The sequence below is a fragment of the Tachyglossus aculeatus genome, chromosome 21 (assembly GCF_015852505.1).
Source record: "Tachyglossus aculeatus isolate mTacAcu1 chromosome 21, mTacAcu1.pri, whole genome shotgun sequence".
Classification (NCBI taxonomy): domain Eukaryota; kingdom Metazoa; phylum Chordata; class Mammalia; order Monotremata; family Tachyglossidae; genus Tachyglossus; species Tachyglossus aculeatus.
This window is the reverse complement of record NC_052086.1, coordinates 52,678,759-52,699,035: the sequence shown is the minus strand read 5'-3', so window position 1 is coordinate 52,699,035 and position 20,277 is coordinate 52,678,759. Positions and strand designations below refer to the sequence as shown.

Genomic DNA, 20,277 nt, shown 5'->3' with positions numbered 1-20,277 from the left:
AGGGAGGGGAAAGTCAGGGCAGGGATGTTTGTTTGAAAAGAAAAGAAACAAAATAAGCAAGTCAACAAGCAATGGAAACAGTTCAGGCCTTAGCGCACCCCAGCTCTGCAACTGGAAAGAGTCAGAACTGACCTCACACCTCATCAACTGATTGGACCAACAAGACGGAACCCACTGTACACTGGGTTTTTCTACGCCACACGCTGGCTTCACTGGAGCCCAAGCCTGCGATTTCTAAGGGAGGTTGTTTTCCACTTACATCATCGTCTGTATCTCCACCTTGCATGGTGCCCACGACGCGTTTGTTAGGTCTTCCTGAGGAGGGCATAAAAAAACAAAATAAAAGACTTGCTTGGGTTTGGAATTGCACATGTACGAAACAAATTAGGAGAGACAGTCATAGGCCTTTCTCAGTACTACATAACTCAGCACACTGCCTGACAGCTCCACCATGTACTACTGAGGAGCTACAGGTAGCAGTAATACACTAAGTTGTTCCCTGGCAACCTGGAAAGGTGAGTATGCCTTCCTTGACTTTGGAGAGAAGATTCTTCTAGGCTGAGCATATATATAAAAATGGGAATCATGAACCTCAAAAGGATTTGTGGCAGAGAGTGCTTTCTACACCATCAAAGATGACTTCTTTACAGTGTACGAGGAGGGAGGAAAATTAGTAAGTGAACTCTGCATACCTTCCATCAAGGCTTCCAGGGCTGTCCGAGGCTTTGACAGCCTTCTATCTTCGATTTCACTGTCAGATTCATCATCCTCTTGGATTTCTAGGTCGGAATCATCATTGCCTGGCAAAAACACGTAAGAGAATGCAACCGCTGTTTTTTTTCTAGAAGTCATCTGCTATATTCATTGGAAATTGCTTCCACACTCAAAAGCCATTAGCACAGATCTCTACCCTCAAATCTGCGAGGATAAAGGGCTTTTCTGCTTTGGCCTGCAGACTCTGTTAGCTCAATTCTGCCCTTCAGACTGTGGTGGGGACCGAGCAAGGGTAAGCTGGGGGAAAAGTCTCCCTCTCGGCTGCAGGCTTGGATGCAGGAAGCTAACCAGGGAATCATCCCGCTGCCAACGGGAGTCTTGTGAAGCCCCACCCTGTTGGAGAAAGGGGTAGAGAGATGCTGACTACCAGTGATCCCCACCATCCCAGGGTAACACTAGAGGATGACTCCACATGACATCTTCCTCCCATTCTAGCTTCCCAATCTCCTTGGGTTCCAAAGGAGCATTTTCCCCCAGCCTGGCCAGTAAACAATATTCACTTTGCCTGAGGGCAGGCAGGGGAAGAAAACCCAGTGATCTGCCAATATCCAGTGGGAAGCCAAATCTGATTTCCCAACCTCCTTGCCACTTCAACCTTCGTTTGTGGAAACTCTGGTGGATCTACTGTCACAAAGAGGGTCGGGGTGACAGTCAGAAGTTGGGATGGCTACTTGCCTGTTCTTGTTTTTGTAGCCTTCTAGTCCAATGTCTCCTCCCGTTCACAGATCAATTTCAGGGAGTACAAAGACTGGCTTTAATTACTCCTGCCCTTATAGACCATCTGTAGTGGGTTGGATTGAAATTCAGGGCTTCCAAAAGATGTGATAGAGAGCCCAAGAAGCATGTACTAATTTCAGGGAAAACTTAACACAGTGGTTCCCACTGGATGACTTAAATTTTGGCTTTAATTGATTTTGCAAAAATAAAAAAAATACTAGAAGATGCACTCAAAATGGAATGAAGTTAGTTCATTAGAAAGCCATTTTAGCTGGAAGTACTCAACCTTAAAACAAATAAGTGATGTATATAAGTGAATAATAACACATCAAATTAAATCCAAAGATCAACTTTTAAAGAAACTTACAGGACTAACATTATGCCAGTGTTTCATTTCAGTCAAAGTGATAATATTCTGGGCTAGAGAAGGCATTCTTTGGTCTCATGGTACAGCAATCAATCCAACAAGATTTGGATTTCCCCTTGGCACTTGGCATTGAGCAGCAGCAGGGCCTACAGGATACAGCAGGCCTGGGAGTCAGAAGGACCTGGGTTCTAATCCCAGTTCCCACACTTGTCTGCTGTGTGACCCTGGGCAAGTCACTTAACCTTCCCTGTGCCTCAGTTCCCTCATTTGTAAAATGGGGATTAAGACTGTGGGACAGGGACTGTGTCCAACTTTAGCTTGTATCTAATCCAGTTTTTAGAACAGTGCTTGACACATAGTAAACACTTAAATATCATCATCATCATCACGTATTCATTCTGGCTGGCTAAAAGAACACATAATAGAGAAATTAAACATTGGTTTCAATGTCTCAATACTGAATGGATGAAGTTTCATTCTAGAGAGTAAATAAAATGATATTTATTTCAAAGAAACTTTTGGGGAAACTGAAGCGTTTCAGTATATTAAGGCTGAGAGAGGGAGTCCCTCTCTCTAAACAGGGAAGCTTACTTCCACTCTTGAGCAGTCGCTTTTCTTCTTCCTTAAGCTTGCTCTGCATCAGGCGTAGAGTGTTTTCAGCTTCCTAAAGGGAAAGGAATGGTGAAGAATCAGAAAGGCTGCAACACTCACTGGAGAGTGGAAATGCAAGGAGGTGGCGGGGTGGTGGTGGTGTTAATATTATAAGGAATAATAACAACAACATTGCAGTTACGTACGCAAATCAAAGTGTGATTTCTTCTCCCCTTCAAGTCCCTCTCCACTCCACCGGGGTGAGGAGGGGTTCCCTGCTCTCACTCTAGCAGGCTGCTTGGAATCACCTGCTCAGAGAATAGAATACGCCCCAACCAAAATCGCCAGACCACCGGGAAGTCTCAGTCAGTCGATCATATTTACTGAGCACTTAGTGCAGAGCACTGTACTAAGCACTTGGGAGAGTACGACAGAACATATAACAGACACGTTCCCTGCCAATAACGAGCTTACAGTCTAGGGATGTGCTTACATTTATGCCCTCCCAACCATCTGGAGGTAGCCCTACTGTAATACTAATAACTGTGGAATTTGTTAAGCGTTTACTTTGTGCCAAGCACTGGAAAGATGCAAGAAAATCAGGTCAGACACAGTTCCTGTCCCACACAGGGCTCACTAGGGGAGGCAGGAGCAAGGGAGCAGGAGCACTGGAGACCTAGGTGTGGAACTGCTCTTGCCCTTCTCACCACCTGGCCCACCTTGCAGAGCAGGCAACTCCTAGACGGTAGGACTGAGCCAACTGCCCCAGATTGGCCCTCTGAAGGACCGACCCCGGTATAGGCACCATCAATAAATGGGATGACACCCTCTAGCAAACAAGTGCTGCAATGGTGGCTATTCACTCGCCTGGAACGCTCGACTTCCCAAACACTGGCAATTTAATTCCCCCGAGGTCAGAACTCTGATTAATTTTAATGACAGTAATTTACAAGCCACCTTTAGCTCTTGAAAAAGATGGGAGCAACAATTTAGAGAGAGATACCTACTTGACTGGATATGTTTTCCAAACAAAATTTTATAATATTTGTTAAGTGCTCCTGTGGAGAGCATTGTACCATGCACTTGGGAGAGTACAACAGAATTAGTAGACCTGATTCCTGCCGCTTTGGGATTTTACAGTCTAGTGTGGGGGAGGCAGACACTAAGTTACAGATAGGAGGAGGGAGGGTATACAAGATAGGTACATAAGTACTCATAACCACCCCTAACCCTTAAGGGTTCAGGTGATGAGAAAGCGAGAAGCAATGTGGCTTAGTGGATAAAGCACAGGCCTGGAAAACAAGGGCTTAAATGCCTGTTAAGTGCTTACTATGTTCCAAGCACTGTTGTAAGCACTGGGGTAGATACAAGGTAATTGGGTTGGACACAGTCCACATCGCGGATGAGACTCACAATTTTAATCCCTATTTTACAGACAAGGTAACTGAGGCACAGAAAAGTGAACTGACAAGCCCAAGATCACCCAGCAAAGAAATTGCAGCACTGGGATCAGAACCCAGGTCCTTCTGACTTCCAGCTCCATGCTCTATTCACTAGGCTATGCTGCCTATCTTAAAAATCAAGTTTTCAGCCCAATTCTCCTTTTCTAGCCTTTAATTCAATCCACTGAAGCGAATGATTCACAACAAATATGGTATAAGCGGATAATTAACTATCTGCAACAGTAATTAGTTTGACATGGAACCAACTAAAGATGCAAATATTGCACCATCAAACAAGGAGGCTAAAATGTAAGAGGCTTTTGTTGATAAGAATGATTGCTATAATTTTTGGCTACTTAAATTAATTCAGCATAATGCATGCCACAAATACCATTTAACCACCATTTTCCCATGGAGAAAGAGACTGCTAAAATTTCCTCCTGGACTAAGCTGGAATTAAGTCACAATGAGGAACCAAAGGGTTTTGCTCTGGAGATGTGCCCAGTTGAAATCTGCTCGGGGATAATAGCCGCTCTTTATTCTACCTTCCTCTATTCTACGTGGACCGTGTCCTCCAATCAAATCAACATTACCTGACAAAGAATTCATTCATTCCATTGTATTAATTGAGCGCTTACTGTGTGCAGAGCACTGTGCTATGAGGTTGGAAAGTACAATTCGGCAACAAATAGAGACAATCCCTACCCAACAACGGGCTCACAGTGTAGAATTCACATTGGGTCTTCCTATGGGGATTGCCAGCAAATAGAAAAAGGCAGTGACACCCCTACCTATCAATCAATCAATATATCAATGGTATCTCTTGAGCACTTACTATGTGCAGAGTATGGTACTAAGAGCTTGGTAGAGAACAATAGGGTTAGACATGCTCCCTGCACACAATGAGCTTACAGACTAGAGGTATGCTATACTTTACTATACTTGCTATACTCAGAGAAGCAGTGTGGCCCAATGGAAAGAGTACAGGCTTTGGAGTCAGAGGTCATGGGTTCAAATCCTGGCTCTGGCAATTGTCAGCTGTGTGACTTTGGGCAAGTTACTTAACTTCTCTGTGCCTCAGTTACCTCATCTGTAAAATGGGGATTAAGACTGTGAGCACCCCGTGGGACAACCTGATCACTTTGTAACCTCCCCAGCGCTTAGAACAGTGCTTTGCATATAGTAAGCACTTAATAAATGCCATTATTATTATTACTACTTACCTTCATGTCAGTGCAATGAGTGGGAAAGATAGCCATGTTTTTCTACACTGACTCAGATATTCAGCACATGCATATATTTGTATATATTTATTACTCTATTTTACTTGTACATATTTACTACTCCATTTTGTTAATGATGTGCATATAGCTATAATTCTATTTATTCTGATAGTTTTGACACCCGTCTACTTGTTTTGTTGTCTGTCTCCCCCTTCTAGACTGTGAGCCCAAGCGCTTAGTACGGTGTTCTGCACACAGTAAGCGCTCAATAAATATGATTGAATATTCCACAAAGAATCTCTAAAGACTGTTTTTTTTTTTTAAATGGTATTTAAGTGCTTACTGTGTGCCAGGCTCCCAGTCTTAATCCCCATTTTACAGATGAGGTAACTAAGGCACCGAGCAGTAAAGTGACTTACCCAAGGACACACAGCAGATAAATGGCGGAGTCGATATTAGAACACAGGTCCTCCGAACTCCCAGACTCACGCTCTGTCCACTAGGCCAAGCTGCTTTCTTTTGAAAGGGACCTTGATCGAGCCATCTAACTGGTTCCAGCTAGGAGATTCCAAACCTCCCCAGATAACCTCTTCGAACATCAGGAAAATTTCTCTGGGGTTTCCTCTAAATCCTTCCTGCTTGTCCCATCATCGGTGCAGATGGACGGCAGCTGTCCTCACAGCCTGGGTCATTTCACTTTTCATGTACAGCAGCTGTCTTTTCAAGGTCAACTCATGGTGGTTCTCCCCATATACCCCGATTTCTAGGTAAGTGGATGACCACCCACTTCTGCATCAGAAACTCCTCACCATTGGCTTTAAAGCACTCAATCACCTTGCCCCTTCATCATCATCATCATCAATCGTATTTATTGAGCGCTATGTGCAGAGCACTGTACTAAGCGCTTGGGAAGTACAAATTGGCAACATATATTCCTGCCTCACCTGCCTCACCTCACCTTCCTGCCTCACGTCACTACTTTCTTACCACAACCCAGCCGGCATGCTTGGCTCCTCTAATGCTAACCTTCTCACTGTACCCTGATCTCATCTACCTCGCCACCGCCCTCTCACCCATGTCCTTCCTCTGGCCTGGACGCCTTCCCTCCTCATGTCCGATAGACAATTTCTTTACCCGCCTTTAAAGGCTTATTGAAGGTACATCTCCTCCAAGAGGCATTCCCTTTCCCCTTCTCCCATTCCTTTCTGCGTCCCCCTAACTTGCTCCCTTTAATCATCCCCCTTTCCTAGCCCCACGGCACTTATGTACATATCTGTAATTTTATTTATTTATAGTACTGTCTCTCCGTCAAGACTGTAAGCTCATTGCGGGCAGGAAATGTGTCTGTTATATTGTTATACTCTACTCTCCCAAGCACTTAGTACAGTGCTCTGCACACAGTAAGCACTCAGTAAATGTGATTTGATTGACTTTTAAACCTACTCCAGTTTCCTCCTGACTTTCTGGAAAAAGAGCCTGACGTGGCCATGGCTCTCCATACTGCCTCACCTTGGCTGCATCCCTGATGGTGTCTCATCAGTAGGCGTTCCCCTACTCTTAGCTATTTCACCCCTTTGCCGCAGGGAAGTGTGGGTCAGACTTTGACGGGACATTTAGATGGCTTGGAATGAGAAACCCTGTTCAAACTTTGTTTAAGGGCAGACAGGCAGATCTGGGCCTTAATACTTAATTAACCTATTCATATAGCAGATGTTCCCCTCCTCTCTAAAAACTAGGAAGCACAACCACTCACAGAAGTACTGTCAATTCATTTTGCCAAAGACTACTACGATTTGGTTTTCTAGAATGAAAGGCAACGCTGGGCCTGGAAACTCCATTACTCGCTAGCGAAATTTCAATTTTGGAATTCGAGGGAGCTGATTCTAGGGAAGGTAAAGCAATTACCGTGCAATTCTAGCACTTTCCTCTCTGCCGAGTTTAGGTGGAGAAAATATAGTTCTCCCTTAACTGGCACTAGTTTCTAGCAGAATTTCAAACATTATATAAGCTGAGTGAGTGATACAATGCAGTCTCCTAGCCAGAGCCATTGATGGGAGTTGTGAATTGGGTTACAGATGCTTCAGGCTCTGATGTAGTCACCTCACAAGGTCGGCTTCCCTTCTTTCCCCAAGGGCAGTAGAGAGGGCCTGGGCAAATCAGGGTGAGGAGAGCTTGGCCTAGGCTGTCTGTCTTAGTCCTCTCCTGAGCCCAAAGCTGGATGTGAGATCAGACTGTAGGCTCATGGTGGGCAGGGAATGTATCTGCCAACTCTGCCCTACCGTACTCTCCCAAGTGCTTAATACAGCGCACTGCACACAGTAAGCCCTCAATAAATACCACATTGATTGACTGATTGGAGCCCCTTGTTGGCAATGCTACATTTGATGGGGGTTAGACTGGTCAGAACTACTGTCAGTCAAGACTTCTGAGTAATGAGGAAACAAGCTACAGGTTCTTTCCTTTTGGTATAATGTGGTGAAACGGCAAACTATTTTTCCAAAATGGCCTAATGTGGAAAAGAAAAAAAAAAGATGTCCAGCTTCGGGGGAGGGTGTTATCCTCCCCACCCCCAAAAGCATCTGTTGAACGCTTCCTGTGAAGAGGACTGAACAAAGCGCAACACCAGCTTCAGATATTTAGCCACCCTGAGGTTGGAAAGATTTCACTGCTCCAACCCTTTATGGTGTCATACACACCATTTTGCGAGCATCCATCTGAAGAGTGTTTCTCCAGTGGGGACCACTGACCCACTCCCTTACTGTCTGAAGCTGGCCCTTAGGCATTGGGGAACAGATAATAAAAGGATCCCCAACACCTCAAATAGTTTATAATCTAATGAAGAACAGCAGACACATAATAGCTAAGTGAAACCCTACAAACATCCTCTAGACTGCAAGCTTGTTAGGGGCAGGAAAATTGACTACTAATTCTGTTGTATTATACTCTCCCAAGCATTCAGTACAGTGTTCTGCACATAGCAAGCGCTCAATAAATATCATTGATTGGTACAAATGATAAAAACAAAAATTTGTACGTAAATTAAAACAAAACCAAAAACCACGAAGTTCTAAAGTGGCTGATGGCTGGCAAGACAAGGAAGGTGGAGGACAAGACCTAGGGAAATCAATCAATCAATCAATCGTATTTATTGAGCACTTACTGTGTGTACAGCACTGTACTAAGTGCTTGGGAAGTACAAGTTGGCAACATATAGAGACAGTCCCTACCCAACAGTGGGCTCACAGTCTAAAAGGGGGAGACAGAGAACAAAACCAAACATACTAACAAAATAAAATAAATAGAATAGATATGTACAAGTAAAATAAATAAATAAATAAATAGAGTAATAAATATGTACAAACATATATACATATATACAGGTGATAGGGAAGAGGGGCTGTCCGCGAGTGAATGGAACATCTCTGGAAGGTGAGGCGTACTTAGCCTTAACTCAACTTTGCCTGTGACTCCCATTTCCACCCTGCTGCTCACACCTTTGCTTCTGTAGTAAACACCCTTCCCACCTCAAACCCCCCATGCTTCACCCCTCCCCCATCTTCAAAACCCTCTCAAGACCTAGCTCTTCCCACAGGCACTCCCCAATAACTCCCCACCATTTTGGTCCTGCTATCCATCAGCCATCTTAGCACTCATGTATACCTCTATTTAATTTTCAATTTGATTTTGATGTCTTACATCTATGCTCTAAGTCTCTGACTTATTGTCTGGACATTTATTTTCACTTGCCTCCACCAATAGATTGTAAGCAACTGGAAGGCACAGGTTGTGTCCTTACTATTGTACTGTATGTTCCTAAGTGCCTAATATATAATAGTAGTAGCATAAGACAAGTATTTATTATATAGTAGTGGTAGTAGTATTATTACATAGTAATAGTAGTATTTATTGAGCACTCAATTGGATGATGCATTGTACTAGGCGCTTGGGAAGTCCAGGACAAGGAAGTACCACATTTCCTGCTCATGAGGAGCTGACACTCCAACGAGGGGAGCCAACATAAAATATTTACAACAGATCCGTAAATGCTGTTGTTGGTGAAATCTTTAAGTGAAGGGATGGGGTTTTCCCTTATGGGGAGGAAGTTATCCTAGGATATTTGCGGGGGGGGAGGGGGTGGTCCCTGATGATACAGTGAAAGGAGAGAGGAACCCTAAGAATGGGGCTTCCACTTTGTTCTTTTATCTCTTTCTCTCATTTACCAAGCCTGTTTTTTCCCCGTCCTCTGTCTCTCTTCTTGAAAGTTTGTTCTGAGCAGGGAATATGTCTACCAACTCTGTCATACTGTACTCTCCCAAGTGCTTAATAAAGGACTCTGCACACAGTAGGTACTCAATAAATACCACTGATTGATTGATTATAACAGGGGAAAGAGCCAAGTTTGACATTTGGGATGCCTGCAGGGCCCGAACAGTAGGCATTTACTGCTACCTCAAACCTCTCCTGCTCCATTCTATGATGATCCTCAAGTTGCTGTTCTAGGTAGGCCAGATTCCGAAATTTTTCCAGATAAGTGTCATATTGCTTCTGCAGCTCCTCCTCAATCTTCTCATATTCATCCATAAACGCTGGCCTGGAGAGAACAACGGAAACAGCACATAAAAATAAATGGATTTGCAGCTACCCGAGCTTTTGAATTTTCCCCACAATTGGGGGTCTGTCCAGTTTTCCTGCCACAAACCTTTGGCTCAGGGTACATGCCCTCCCTTTTACACACTGGAAACTAGTTTAAGAAGCAGTTATGAACTCTCCCCTCATATAAATCCAGTTCAATTGGCTTGTCGAACCAGTTTCCTCCCCAGCTATTTTTCCTCTTTCCTCTCAGAATCAAAGGGAAAATTCCAGTGGTTTCAAATGAACAAACTGAGACAACCAGTTCAAGGAAACGTTTGTCAGGGGAAGTTTTCTTGTTCACCGTAAGTCAATGTTTTGTTTTAAAAGAAACAACTATGAAAATCAATGGCTTGAATGAATTCTGAAGATTTTTCCTGAGGAGAAAGGAGAGGCGGTAGAAACGATACTATTATGATATTTATTAAGCGTTTACTATGTCAGACACTGTTCTAAGCACTGGTATAGATACAAGTTATTTGGGTTGGACACAGTTCCTGTCTTGCATGGGGCTCAGAGTCTAAGACAATCCTTTTTCTAGAACAAAGCCTCCACAACTTCACACAACCGTATCTGATTTCCTTGGCTGCCTCTTTCCCATAATTTGCAGGATGGTGGACTCACACGCTGCACTGGAGAGGTCTGGAGACAGAAATGCCATATCCAAACTATTGCTGGGTAGAGAAGAGAGGGTGGGCAGACGAAGAGAAGGGGAGAGAAAAAAGAGTGAGGCAAAGCAGAGCAAGACAGAAGTGATGATGCAGGCAGAAAAGAAGAAAACAGAAGGAAAGCAGAAAGACGAGGAACAGGCTGAAGAGATTTTATGGAACCTTTAAAGTGAAATCAATCAATCGTATTTATTGAGTGCTTAATGTACTACATGCTAGGGAGAGTACTATGTAACAATAAAACCAAGTTCTTAGACATATTCCCTGCCCATAATGAGCTCTGTCGTGGCCACTTAGGTACAGCGCTCTCTGAATAGGGCTCCTTCAAAGTCTTTCTGAAAAAGTCATTTTTAATATAGGAAAACTAAGGGAAAGGTCAACGCTGGTTGGAAATGTTAGCAATCTTCTCAAATAGAGCTTCGGGAGGGCTTTTTTTTGCTTTCACACAAAAGGCAGTGTAATATACTGAGGGCACTGTTTTTTCCTTTTGCCTTCTATGATCACCACCATCTGGACTTACTTACTGTACTTTTGTTTTTCATTCCAATGATATTCAAAAGCTTGAGCTGGACTACAGAAATCGAGTAATGTTCCAGACATTTTCAGAGCAGCAAAAAACAAAACAAAACAAAACAAAACAAAAAAACCCTACTTAAATTTGAAACCCTCTATACGCTGTACAGTAGATGCCTTAAATCTGTACATTTTTGGGTAATGGCACACATTTTCATCCCATTTCTTGGGGATAAGAAAATAACAGCTAAAGAACAAAGACATGCCACATTGGGATCATCATCATCATCATCAATCGTATTTACTGAGCGCTTACTATGTGCAAAGCACTGTACTAAGCGCTTGGGAAGTACAAATTGGCAACATATAGAGACAGTCCCTACCCAAGAGTGGGCTCACAGTCTAAAAGGGGGAGACAGAGAACAAAACCAAACATACTAACAAAATAAAATAAATAGAATAGATATGTACAAGTAAAATAAATAGAGTAATAAATATGTACAAACATATATACATATATACAGGTGGTGTGGGGAAGGGAAGGAGGTAAGATGGGGGGATGGAGAGGGGGACGATGAATCAATGGTCCATCCAATCCACCATTCTGACTTGCAAAGTGATCCTAAAAGGCTCTGGAACCAATCTTACAGTGGTTACCCCCACCCTCCAACCCTGTGGCCAAAAATATACCTCGTACATTCCAAACTTTCCTTATTAATAATCTATCTTGGACCCATTTTCCCAAATTTACCCTCTATATCTGTTCCCCCTCAAGACTTTTTATGGTACTTTCCACGAGCTGAAAAAACTATTCTTAAGCTCACTGACATTTCTGCCAGCACAACTTCCAGTGGTAATGCTTACCAGCAGTTATTTGAGAAAATAGATCGTCTTGTGAGTCTGGACCTGCCTCCTTCCAGTTTCATTAGCTGCCTCACACGGAAGTGGCAACATGGGAGGAGGTTGAAAACCTGAAGTAGATTTGAGAGGGGAGGGAGGCAGCTGCAGCAGTTTCTCTCTCGGGCGGTCCATAGCTCTCCTCCCCAAGAGTCCGCTGGTTCCTGGGCTCACTGGATCTGAGCTGCCCACCCACTGAGCCCCTGGCATTACAATCCCCTGTGAGGTGGGGAGGGAATGGAGTACTGAAAGCTGGCTCCCACACATTCACAATGTCAGAGGGAACTCGGCAGTTGAGGAGCAACAGGACTGCATATCAGCTCCAGTGACACCCTGCTCCTTCTGGTGTGCACCCGTGGCCGCCACCTTGGGAGGACTACGACACAAACCGGGAAGCAGCATGGCCTGGTGGTTACAGCACAGGGCTGGGAGTCAGTAGGACCCAGGTTTTAATCCCAGCTCCACCGCCTGTCTGTTGTGTGACCTTGGGCTAATCACATCACTTCTCTGGGCCTCAATTCCCTCATCTGTAAAATGGGGATTAAGACTGTGAACCCCGTGTGGGACAGGGACTATAACCAACGTGATTATCTTGAATCTATTCCAGCGCTTAGTACAGTGCCTGGCACACAGTAAGTCCTTAACAAATAGCATTTAACAAAACAACCAAAAACAAACTTCTCCCCCACTGCACACCCTGTGAGGGAGTGGCATACCTCGACTACCATCTGAAGCTGGGCCCACCTCTCATCCTAAATTTATTCAATCCTTTCCTGAACAAATGACATTTTCTCCTTGAACAACTTCCTGTGGTAATGAACTTGATATGTTTACCACTCGTTGGGCGAAAAAGTGTTTTTATTTATTTTGAACGCATCACCTTTACCCAGATGCACTGGGATTTGGGGATCACAATTCCTCCCATCCATACCTTTCATGATTTTGTACATGACCATCAGATTTCCTTTCCTTTCCGTTTTGTTCTGTCCAGACTAGAAAATCTTAACCTGTACAGTCCATCCACATTGAGAAACTGCTTTCACAACCTTTCGGCTGTTTTTCTCTTGGTACCAGGTCTAGCAATATTACATCTTTCCTAAGACTTGGTGGCCAAGACTGCATTCAGCAGTCCAGCTACAGACATTCTGTGGTCTTATTCAACTGAAAAACTGAGAAGCAGTTTGGACTGGGGAAAGAAAACAGGCCTGGGAGTCAGAGGACCTGGGTTCTAATCCTGCCTCCACACCGGTCTGCTTTGTGACCTTCACTTCTCTATGCCTCAATTTCCTCTTCTTTGAAATGGGGATTAAATCCTACTTCCTTCTATTTCAACTGTGAGCCCCTTGTGGGACAGGGACCGTGTCCAACCTGATTATCTTGTATTTACCCCATAGTGCTTGACTTATAGTGCTTAACAAGTATAAAAAAAAAACCCACTAGGCTTGCCATTTTGTTTCAGTAGCCTTCCTGATAATAATAATGATGATGATGATGTTATTTGGTAAGCACTTACTATGTGTCAAGCACTGTTCTAAGCGCTGGGATAGATACAAGGCAATCGGCTTGGACATAGTCCCTGTCTTCATGGAGCTTGCAGTCTCAATCCCCATTTTACAGATGAGGGAACTGAGGCTCAGAGAAATGAATTGACTTGCCCAAGGTCACACAGCATGCCCAACATTTGCAGACCTTTTTTGAGTGATTCAGATCATGAAGCTGATCCTCACTTCAGGTGGCCTCTCTTTAGTTTGACATTGTGGTCGGAGACTCCAATTCATTTTGCAGTTGCTCAACGTCTCACAATACCTACCTGACACTCTGTAACGTCTGGAGGCGCTTTTGGTTCCTTTCGAGTTCGGATTTTCTCTTTTCGATCTTGGTCTCCAAGTTAGCTTCATCAGAGGCCACGTTGTTTAGCAGGTCTTTCGTCCTTTGGATTTGTGCCTGAGTGTGACAGGAAATGGGTGAACGTGGATCATCTTTCCAAACCTGATTCTTTCCACAGCCACATATAGAGAAGCTGGAAGAGACGTAAGACTTATCATCCGCCTTCTTCTAATTCATTAATCATGGTATTATTAAGCACTCACCAGGAGTCAAGCACTGTTCTAAGTGCTGAGGTAGGTTAATCAGGTTGGACACAGGACCTGTCCCAGATGGAGTTCAGTCTAAGTAAGAAGGAGGGAAAGTATTGAGCCCCCATTTTACAGATGAGGAAACTGAGGCACCGAGAAGTTAAGTGACTTGCCTAAGGTCCCACAGCAGGAAAGTGGCAGAGTTGGGATTGGAGCCCAAGTCCTCTGAATCCCAGGCCCAAGCTCTTTCCGCTAGGCCAAGTTGCTTACTCTTCTAGGCAGCTCTTTTTTTAGTCTTCTCTTTAATTCTTGCCAATCACAACAGAGTCCTTTCCTGAGTAGCCTAAGGATGGCAGGAACAACTTCCTCCCCAAAAAGTTGAGAAGCCTGGGACCTGTGGCTCCAGAGAGAACAAGGACGCCTGGTAAACGGAATTAAAATCTGGGGCTATTCCACAAACTATTCAGTACTCTTAACAGAGAAGCAGTGTGGCCTAGTGGATAGAGCACGGGCATGGGAGTCAGAAGGACCTGGATTCTAATCCCAGCTCTGCCACTTCTCCGTTGTGGGACTTTGGGCATTCACTTAACTTCTCTGTGCCTCAATTAACCTCATCTGTGAAATGGGGATTGACTATGAGCCCCATGTGAGACATGGACTGTGTCCACTCTGAATAGGCTGTGTCTACCTCAGCACTTAATATAGTGTCTGGCACATAGTAAGTGCTTAACAAATACATATATTACAAATACAAATACGAGAAGCAGCGTGGCTCAGTAGGAAAGAGCACGGGCTTTGGAGTCAGAGGTCATGGGTTCAAATCCCGGCTCCACCAATTGTCAGCTGTGTGACTTTGGGCAAGTCACTTAACTTCTCTGGGCCTCAGTTCCCTCATCTGGAAAATGGGGATTAAATCTGTGAGCTCCACGAGGGACAACCTGATCACCTTGTAACCTCCCCAGCGCTTAGAACAGTGCTTTGCACATAGTAAGCGCTTAATAAATGCCATCATTATTATTATTATTATTATTATTATATATATTAAAAAATGCTTGGGAAGGAATTTCACTGATTGGAGTGCTTTTCCGTTCATCTGACCCTTTTATTAAAGCAAAATTGACCTTCTTTGGATGCTAGAAAATAATCCATCCAGGAGCTAGTAAAATGGGGGGGGTCTCCATGGGGCAGAAGAGAGTGGGCTCCTGTGAGGAGAGAAGGCTGCTCTCTGGGGCTCCAGGAGGTAGGGAGGTAGTTCCACTTGGCCACTTGCCCCTGGAACTCCTGGGAGTAGGGAGGGAGTCGGGGGGAGTCCAGCAATAGGCAACCCACGCTGGCAATAAGCACCTAATTTTTCAACCTTGGGTTGAAAAATCAGAGATGGGAGTGCAAACATGGTGACTTCAAGACCTTTCCAAAATCTAAGTTAGCATCAAAAGAGAAACACCATGGCCTTGCCCCTACCTAGTCCTGCCCCAGGCGCTCTCCATTTTTTCTCCCAGTAGAATATAAAGTTTTTACTTCTAGCACTTTTAAGGTCTCCCACTCTTGCTCTGCACTTCTTTTGGGTGGTAGTCAGGGAGACACTGGGCACAGGTCCTCAATAATAATTAGTAATAATTCTGGTATTTGTTAAGCACTTACTATGTGTCCGGCACTGTACTAAGTGCTGGGGTGGATACAAGCAAATCGGGCTGGACACAGTCCCTGACCCACATGGGTCTCACAGTCTCAATCCCCATTTTACAGATGAAGTAACTGATGCACAAAGAAATGGAGTGACTTGCCCAAGGTCATATAACAGATGAAGGTACTCAATGGTGCCAGGAGTCTCTAGTTTTGACAGTGGTTGAAAGATGAGCTGGATTTTACCACCTTTTTGTATAAGCAGAGAGGAGGACTTCCTTTGAAATGAAGTGAGAAGCAGAGCAGGGAAGAGCCGCTATAAGAGTACAGAACCTCAAGAAAAGAGGAGGGAAAATAGATGACAGAAGTGAGAGACAAAGACAGAATGGGAGCAGGGGGGAAAGAGGTGAAAAAAAGAGAGGCAAGGAGAGGGAAGAAAACAGAGGACAGGAGAAAATATACAAGATGGGAATAAAAAGAATGCGTAACAAGGAAAAGGAAAGTAACATGGAACAAAAAAAGGAAGAAAGGAGAAGAAATGGAAAAAATGAAGAGAAATGAAAACATATCAGGGGACGAGAAGAGAAGAAACGCAAGAAAGAAGAGAAGAAGCAAATGAGCAAGTCCTTAGGAACTCGGCCACTTCCCGTCTGTAATTTATTTTAGTGTCTGCTTCCCCCAGGAGATTGTAAGCTCTTTGTGGGAAGGGAACGTGTGTACCAATTCTGTTGTACTGTACTCTCCCAAGTGCTTAGAACAGTGCCCTGAACTCACGAAGTGCTCAATACATACCACTGACTGAATGAGTGAAAAAGAAGAAAGATCACAGATAACAGTGGAATTGGGAATAATAAGGGGAAAAGGAGCAAAGGGTGGAAATTAAGGAGAGACTGTGAGCCCGCTGTTGGGTAGGGACCGTCTCTATATGTTGCCAACCTGTACTTCCCAAGCACATAGTACAGTGCTCTGCACACAGTAAGCACTCAATAAATAAGACTGAATGAATGAATGAATGAATTCGTGAAGGAAGAAGTAGTTTGATTTATTTTATCCCGAGTGCTTCGGTAGACCTGGTGTATTGGAAATGTTTGGACCAACTCTGCCTGTTGAAGGTGATGCCCCTTGACAGATTTCAATATTGGTAATGAATGACATCAGTTACAATTGCAACACTAACTCAACATTAATGATTCAAAAGCAATCCAGGTCCTAACTGTTTTTTACCACTTACATAGCCCCTAGTTTTACAATTAGATTAAATGAACAAATTAAAACGACTCCTGTTCTGTGTAGGCCACACACAGCTACAGTGGATGTTTGCTATAATAAGCATTAACGGTTTACCAAAATATCTTTGACTGCAATCTTCATCACTTTCTCTGCTTCATTTATCTCCAACGGTCTGGCAATTGCCTCCATTCTCAATTCCTACAGACAAAAAGCAATCTATTGACAAGTTGACAAAAACAGGGCAAGTAATTTTCCAAACAGGACTACTAACACTTCCAGAAGGTAGTTCAATTAGTCAATCAAATCACACTTATTGAGTACTTACTGTGCACAGAGCATTGCGCTGAGCACTTGGGAAAGTACAATAACACAGAATTGGTAGACATGTTCCCTGCTTAAAATGACCTTACAATCTAGAGGGAGAATGAATGAATTGCACAAATGAACAGAATTAAAATACAGCTTGGAATTTAGCTGCCATAGCAACATCAGCTTTCCAGAGGATTTCATTTTACAGTGACTTTGACACATATAATCTTGAGTGCCTTAAAATAAAGCATGCACCAACCGACATGTTACCTGGCTCTTTATCAAGAAGATCAGAATGCCTACTGCAAGCATTTTGAACATGCAGTTATAAAAAAAAAATCAGTAATACTAGACAAAATTTCTACTAAAATGGGAAAACTAGACTTCGGGAGTCACTTTGCTGACTAACCATTTTCTTCCACTCATCCTCCACTTTTCTTCTTTCTCACCTAGAGCCACCATCCACTTTCTACCTCCACCTCTTCAAGTCTTCCTACCCACCCACTATGGGTGAATGAACACTGATGCACTAGTTATTATTATTATTATTAGCATTATTATTGTACTTGTTAAGCACTTACTATGTGCCAAGCACTCTTCAAAGCACAGGGGTAGATACAAGTTAATCAGGTTGGACAGAGTCCCTGATGGGGCTCACAGTCTAATTAAGAAGGAGTAGGATTGAATCCCCATTTTACAGATAGGTAATTGAGGCACAGAGATGTTAAGTGACTTGCACAAGGTCAAACAGCAGATAATTGGCAGATCTGGGATGAGAATCCAGCTCCTCTGACACCCAGGCCCAGGCTCTTTCCACGAGGCCACGCCGTCTACAGCCATTTTTATGGACTTCTAATTTTGACTCACTTGCATCACTTTGAGCACTTGAGCCATGCAGTTTAAAATTCCTATTGCCTTTCCTACAACATGGGGTTTTTTTTTTTGCACTGTTTTTGAATGTAGGAATATGGGGATTGCTTTGACTTTTATCTAGAAATTCTGATGTGGTCTATTTGTTAGACATAAGGTAGCTGCTGAAGCTGCTGTGCTTTGTGTTGAAGAAGATAAAAGTCATAGGAACGTCTGAATCTTCTATCATAGGAAGTTATGCAGGCTGAAAATATCAGAGGTTCAAAAGGAATTTGGATGAGCTAATGGGCAGTGCTTAATATAGTGCCTGGCACATGGTGAGCACTTAAATACCAGAATTATTATTATAATGGGTTACTATAGGAGAAAGTTGGGGTGACAGAGGAGAAAAATTTGGTATTCTCGGTGATATTACTATTATTCTTACTACTACTAATAGTAAAAATATGGTATTTATTATGCACTTACTCTATGCCAAGGTTAAACTAAAGACTGGGACAGACACAAGATAATCAAATGAGAACCAGAGTGGTCTAGTGGAAAGACCATGGACCTGACGGGCAGAGGATCTGGGTTCTAATCCTGGCTCAGCCACATATCTGCTGTGTGATCCTGGATAAGTCACTTAACTTCTCTGTGCCTCAATTCCTCATCTGTAAAATGGAGATTAAGACTGTGAGCCCTGTACGGGACAGAGACTGTGCCCAACCCAACTGTATTATTATTATTATCATCACTATAATTATTAATTAATGATAAAAATAATAATGGTATTTGTTCAAGTGCTCATTATGTACCAAGCACTGTTCTAAGCGCTGGGGTAGATACGAGTTAACCAGGCCAGAGACAGTCCCTGTCCCACATGGGGCTCACGCTCTTATCCCCATTTTACAGGTGATGTAACTGAGGCTCAGAGAAGTGAAGTGACTTGCCCAAGGTCACACAGCAGACACATGGTGGAGCTGGGATTAGAAACCACGTCCTATTCACTCCCAGACCTGTGCTCTGTCCACTACGACACGCTGCACTAGAGCACAGGTTTGGGAGTCAGAAGGTCATGGTTCTAATCCCGGGTCCACCCCTTGTCTACTGCGTGGCCTTGGGCAAGTCACTTAACTTCTCTGGGACTCAATTACCTCATCTGTAAAATGGGCATTAAGTCTATGAGCCCCCTGCAGGATAGGGACTGTGTCCAACTCAATTTGCTTGCATCCACCTCAGCGCTTAGTACAGTGCCTGGCACATAGTAAGTGCTTAACAAATACCATAATAATAATTATTATTATTATCATTATTATTATTACAGTGTCAAGCACAAAATAAGGACCTAACAAATACCACAATTATTATTATTATTTTTATCATTATTAATCAGGTTGGACAGAGATCCTGTCCTTCATGGGGTTCCCAGGTTAAGTGGGAGGGGGAACAGGTACTGAATCCCCATTTTACAGATGAGGAAACTGAAGCCCAGAGAAGCTGTGACTTGCTCAAGGTCACAAAATAGACAAGTGGCAGAGTAATGATCCATCCCTAAATAAGAGGTTGATTTCAGAGGGCAACCATCACACAGTTACTCCAAGGAAGACTGGAAGAGGTTCCAGGAAACAATGATTGGTGCCTATCCATAGTCCACAGGATTTATTTCTTCCTCTGTTGGACTCTCCTATGTGCTTAGTTCAGTGCTTTGCACAAAGTAAGTGCTCAATAAATCCCATTAGTTGATTATTTTCCCTTGATGAGCTGAAAAAGCAGGTAACCAATCAATGGTATTTACTGAGTGCTTCCTGTCTGCAGAACACTGTACTAAGCACTTAGGAGAGTACAACAGAGTAATAAATCTTATGGATGCTGGCTGGGCACCAATCACTGCTTCCTGGGATCCCCTCCAGTGATCCTTGGAGGAACTGTGCAGCAGTTGTCCTCTGAAATCGGGAAGGGGAAGGCAAGAGGTAGAAGAAAAGAAAGAGCCTTTTTGGAGGCTCATCAATCGTATTTATTGAGCGCTTACTGTGTGCAGAGCACTGTACTAAGCGCTTAGAGGAGGTTGTGTGAGAAATGAGAAGTGGGTGGGGCCTTCTGCTGTGGTAAAAGCAGACAGGCCTAGTGAGATGGACCTCCTGAACAGTGTTTGCGAGTTTTTTGTGCGCTACCTTCAGGTGCAGAGTACCAGCCAGTTGGCCTGCCGCTCGGCGGCTCCTAAAGAGGATGCCTTGAAAGAGAGGACTGAAACAAGCTCAGGGAGGATGGCATTTGAGGAGTGTTTGGGGGAGACGAGCACAGCTGATCAAAGACCCAACCAAAAGTTCCCCATAGCAACGGCTGCCTTTGGCAAGACAAATGGGTACC

The 20,277-nt window shown here is 43.6% G+C and overlaps 1 protein-coding gene across 2 annotated transcripts in view; it reads right to left on the bottom strand.

Annotated features, from left to right (window-relative positions):
- The window catches only part of CLUAP1 (clusterin associated protein 1), a 40,714-nt gene that overhangs the window by 4,518 nt on the left and 15,919 nt on the right, over nucleotides 1–20,277 (bottom strand). For both annotated transcript variants that reach the window (XM_038762969.1, XM_038762970.1), the window contains exons 6-11: nucleotides 16,864–16,947; nucleotides 13,632–13,765; nucleotides 9,564–9,705; nucleotides 2,450–2,522; nucleotides 693–800; nucleotides 260–315 (exon numbers count right to left, since the gene is read on the bottom strand). In XM_038762969.1, the coding sequence (XP_038618897.1) occupies nucleotides 260–315; nucleotides 693–800; nucleotides 2,450–2,522; nucleotides 9,564–9,705; nucleotides 13,632–13,765; nucleotides 16,864–16,947 (597 nt within the window). The remainder of the gene's footprint in view (nucleotides 1–259; nucleotides 316–692; nucleotides 801–2,449; nucleotides 2,523–9,563; nucleotides 9,706–13,631; nucleotides 13,766–16,863; nucleotides 16,948–20,277) is intronic.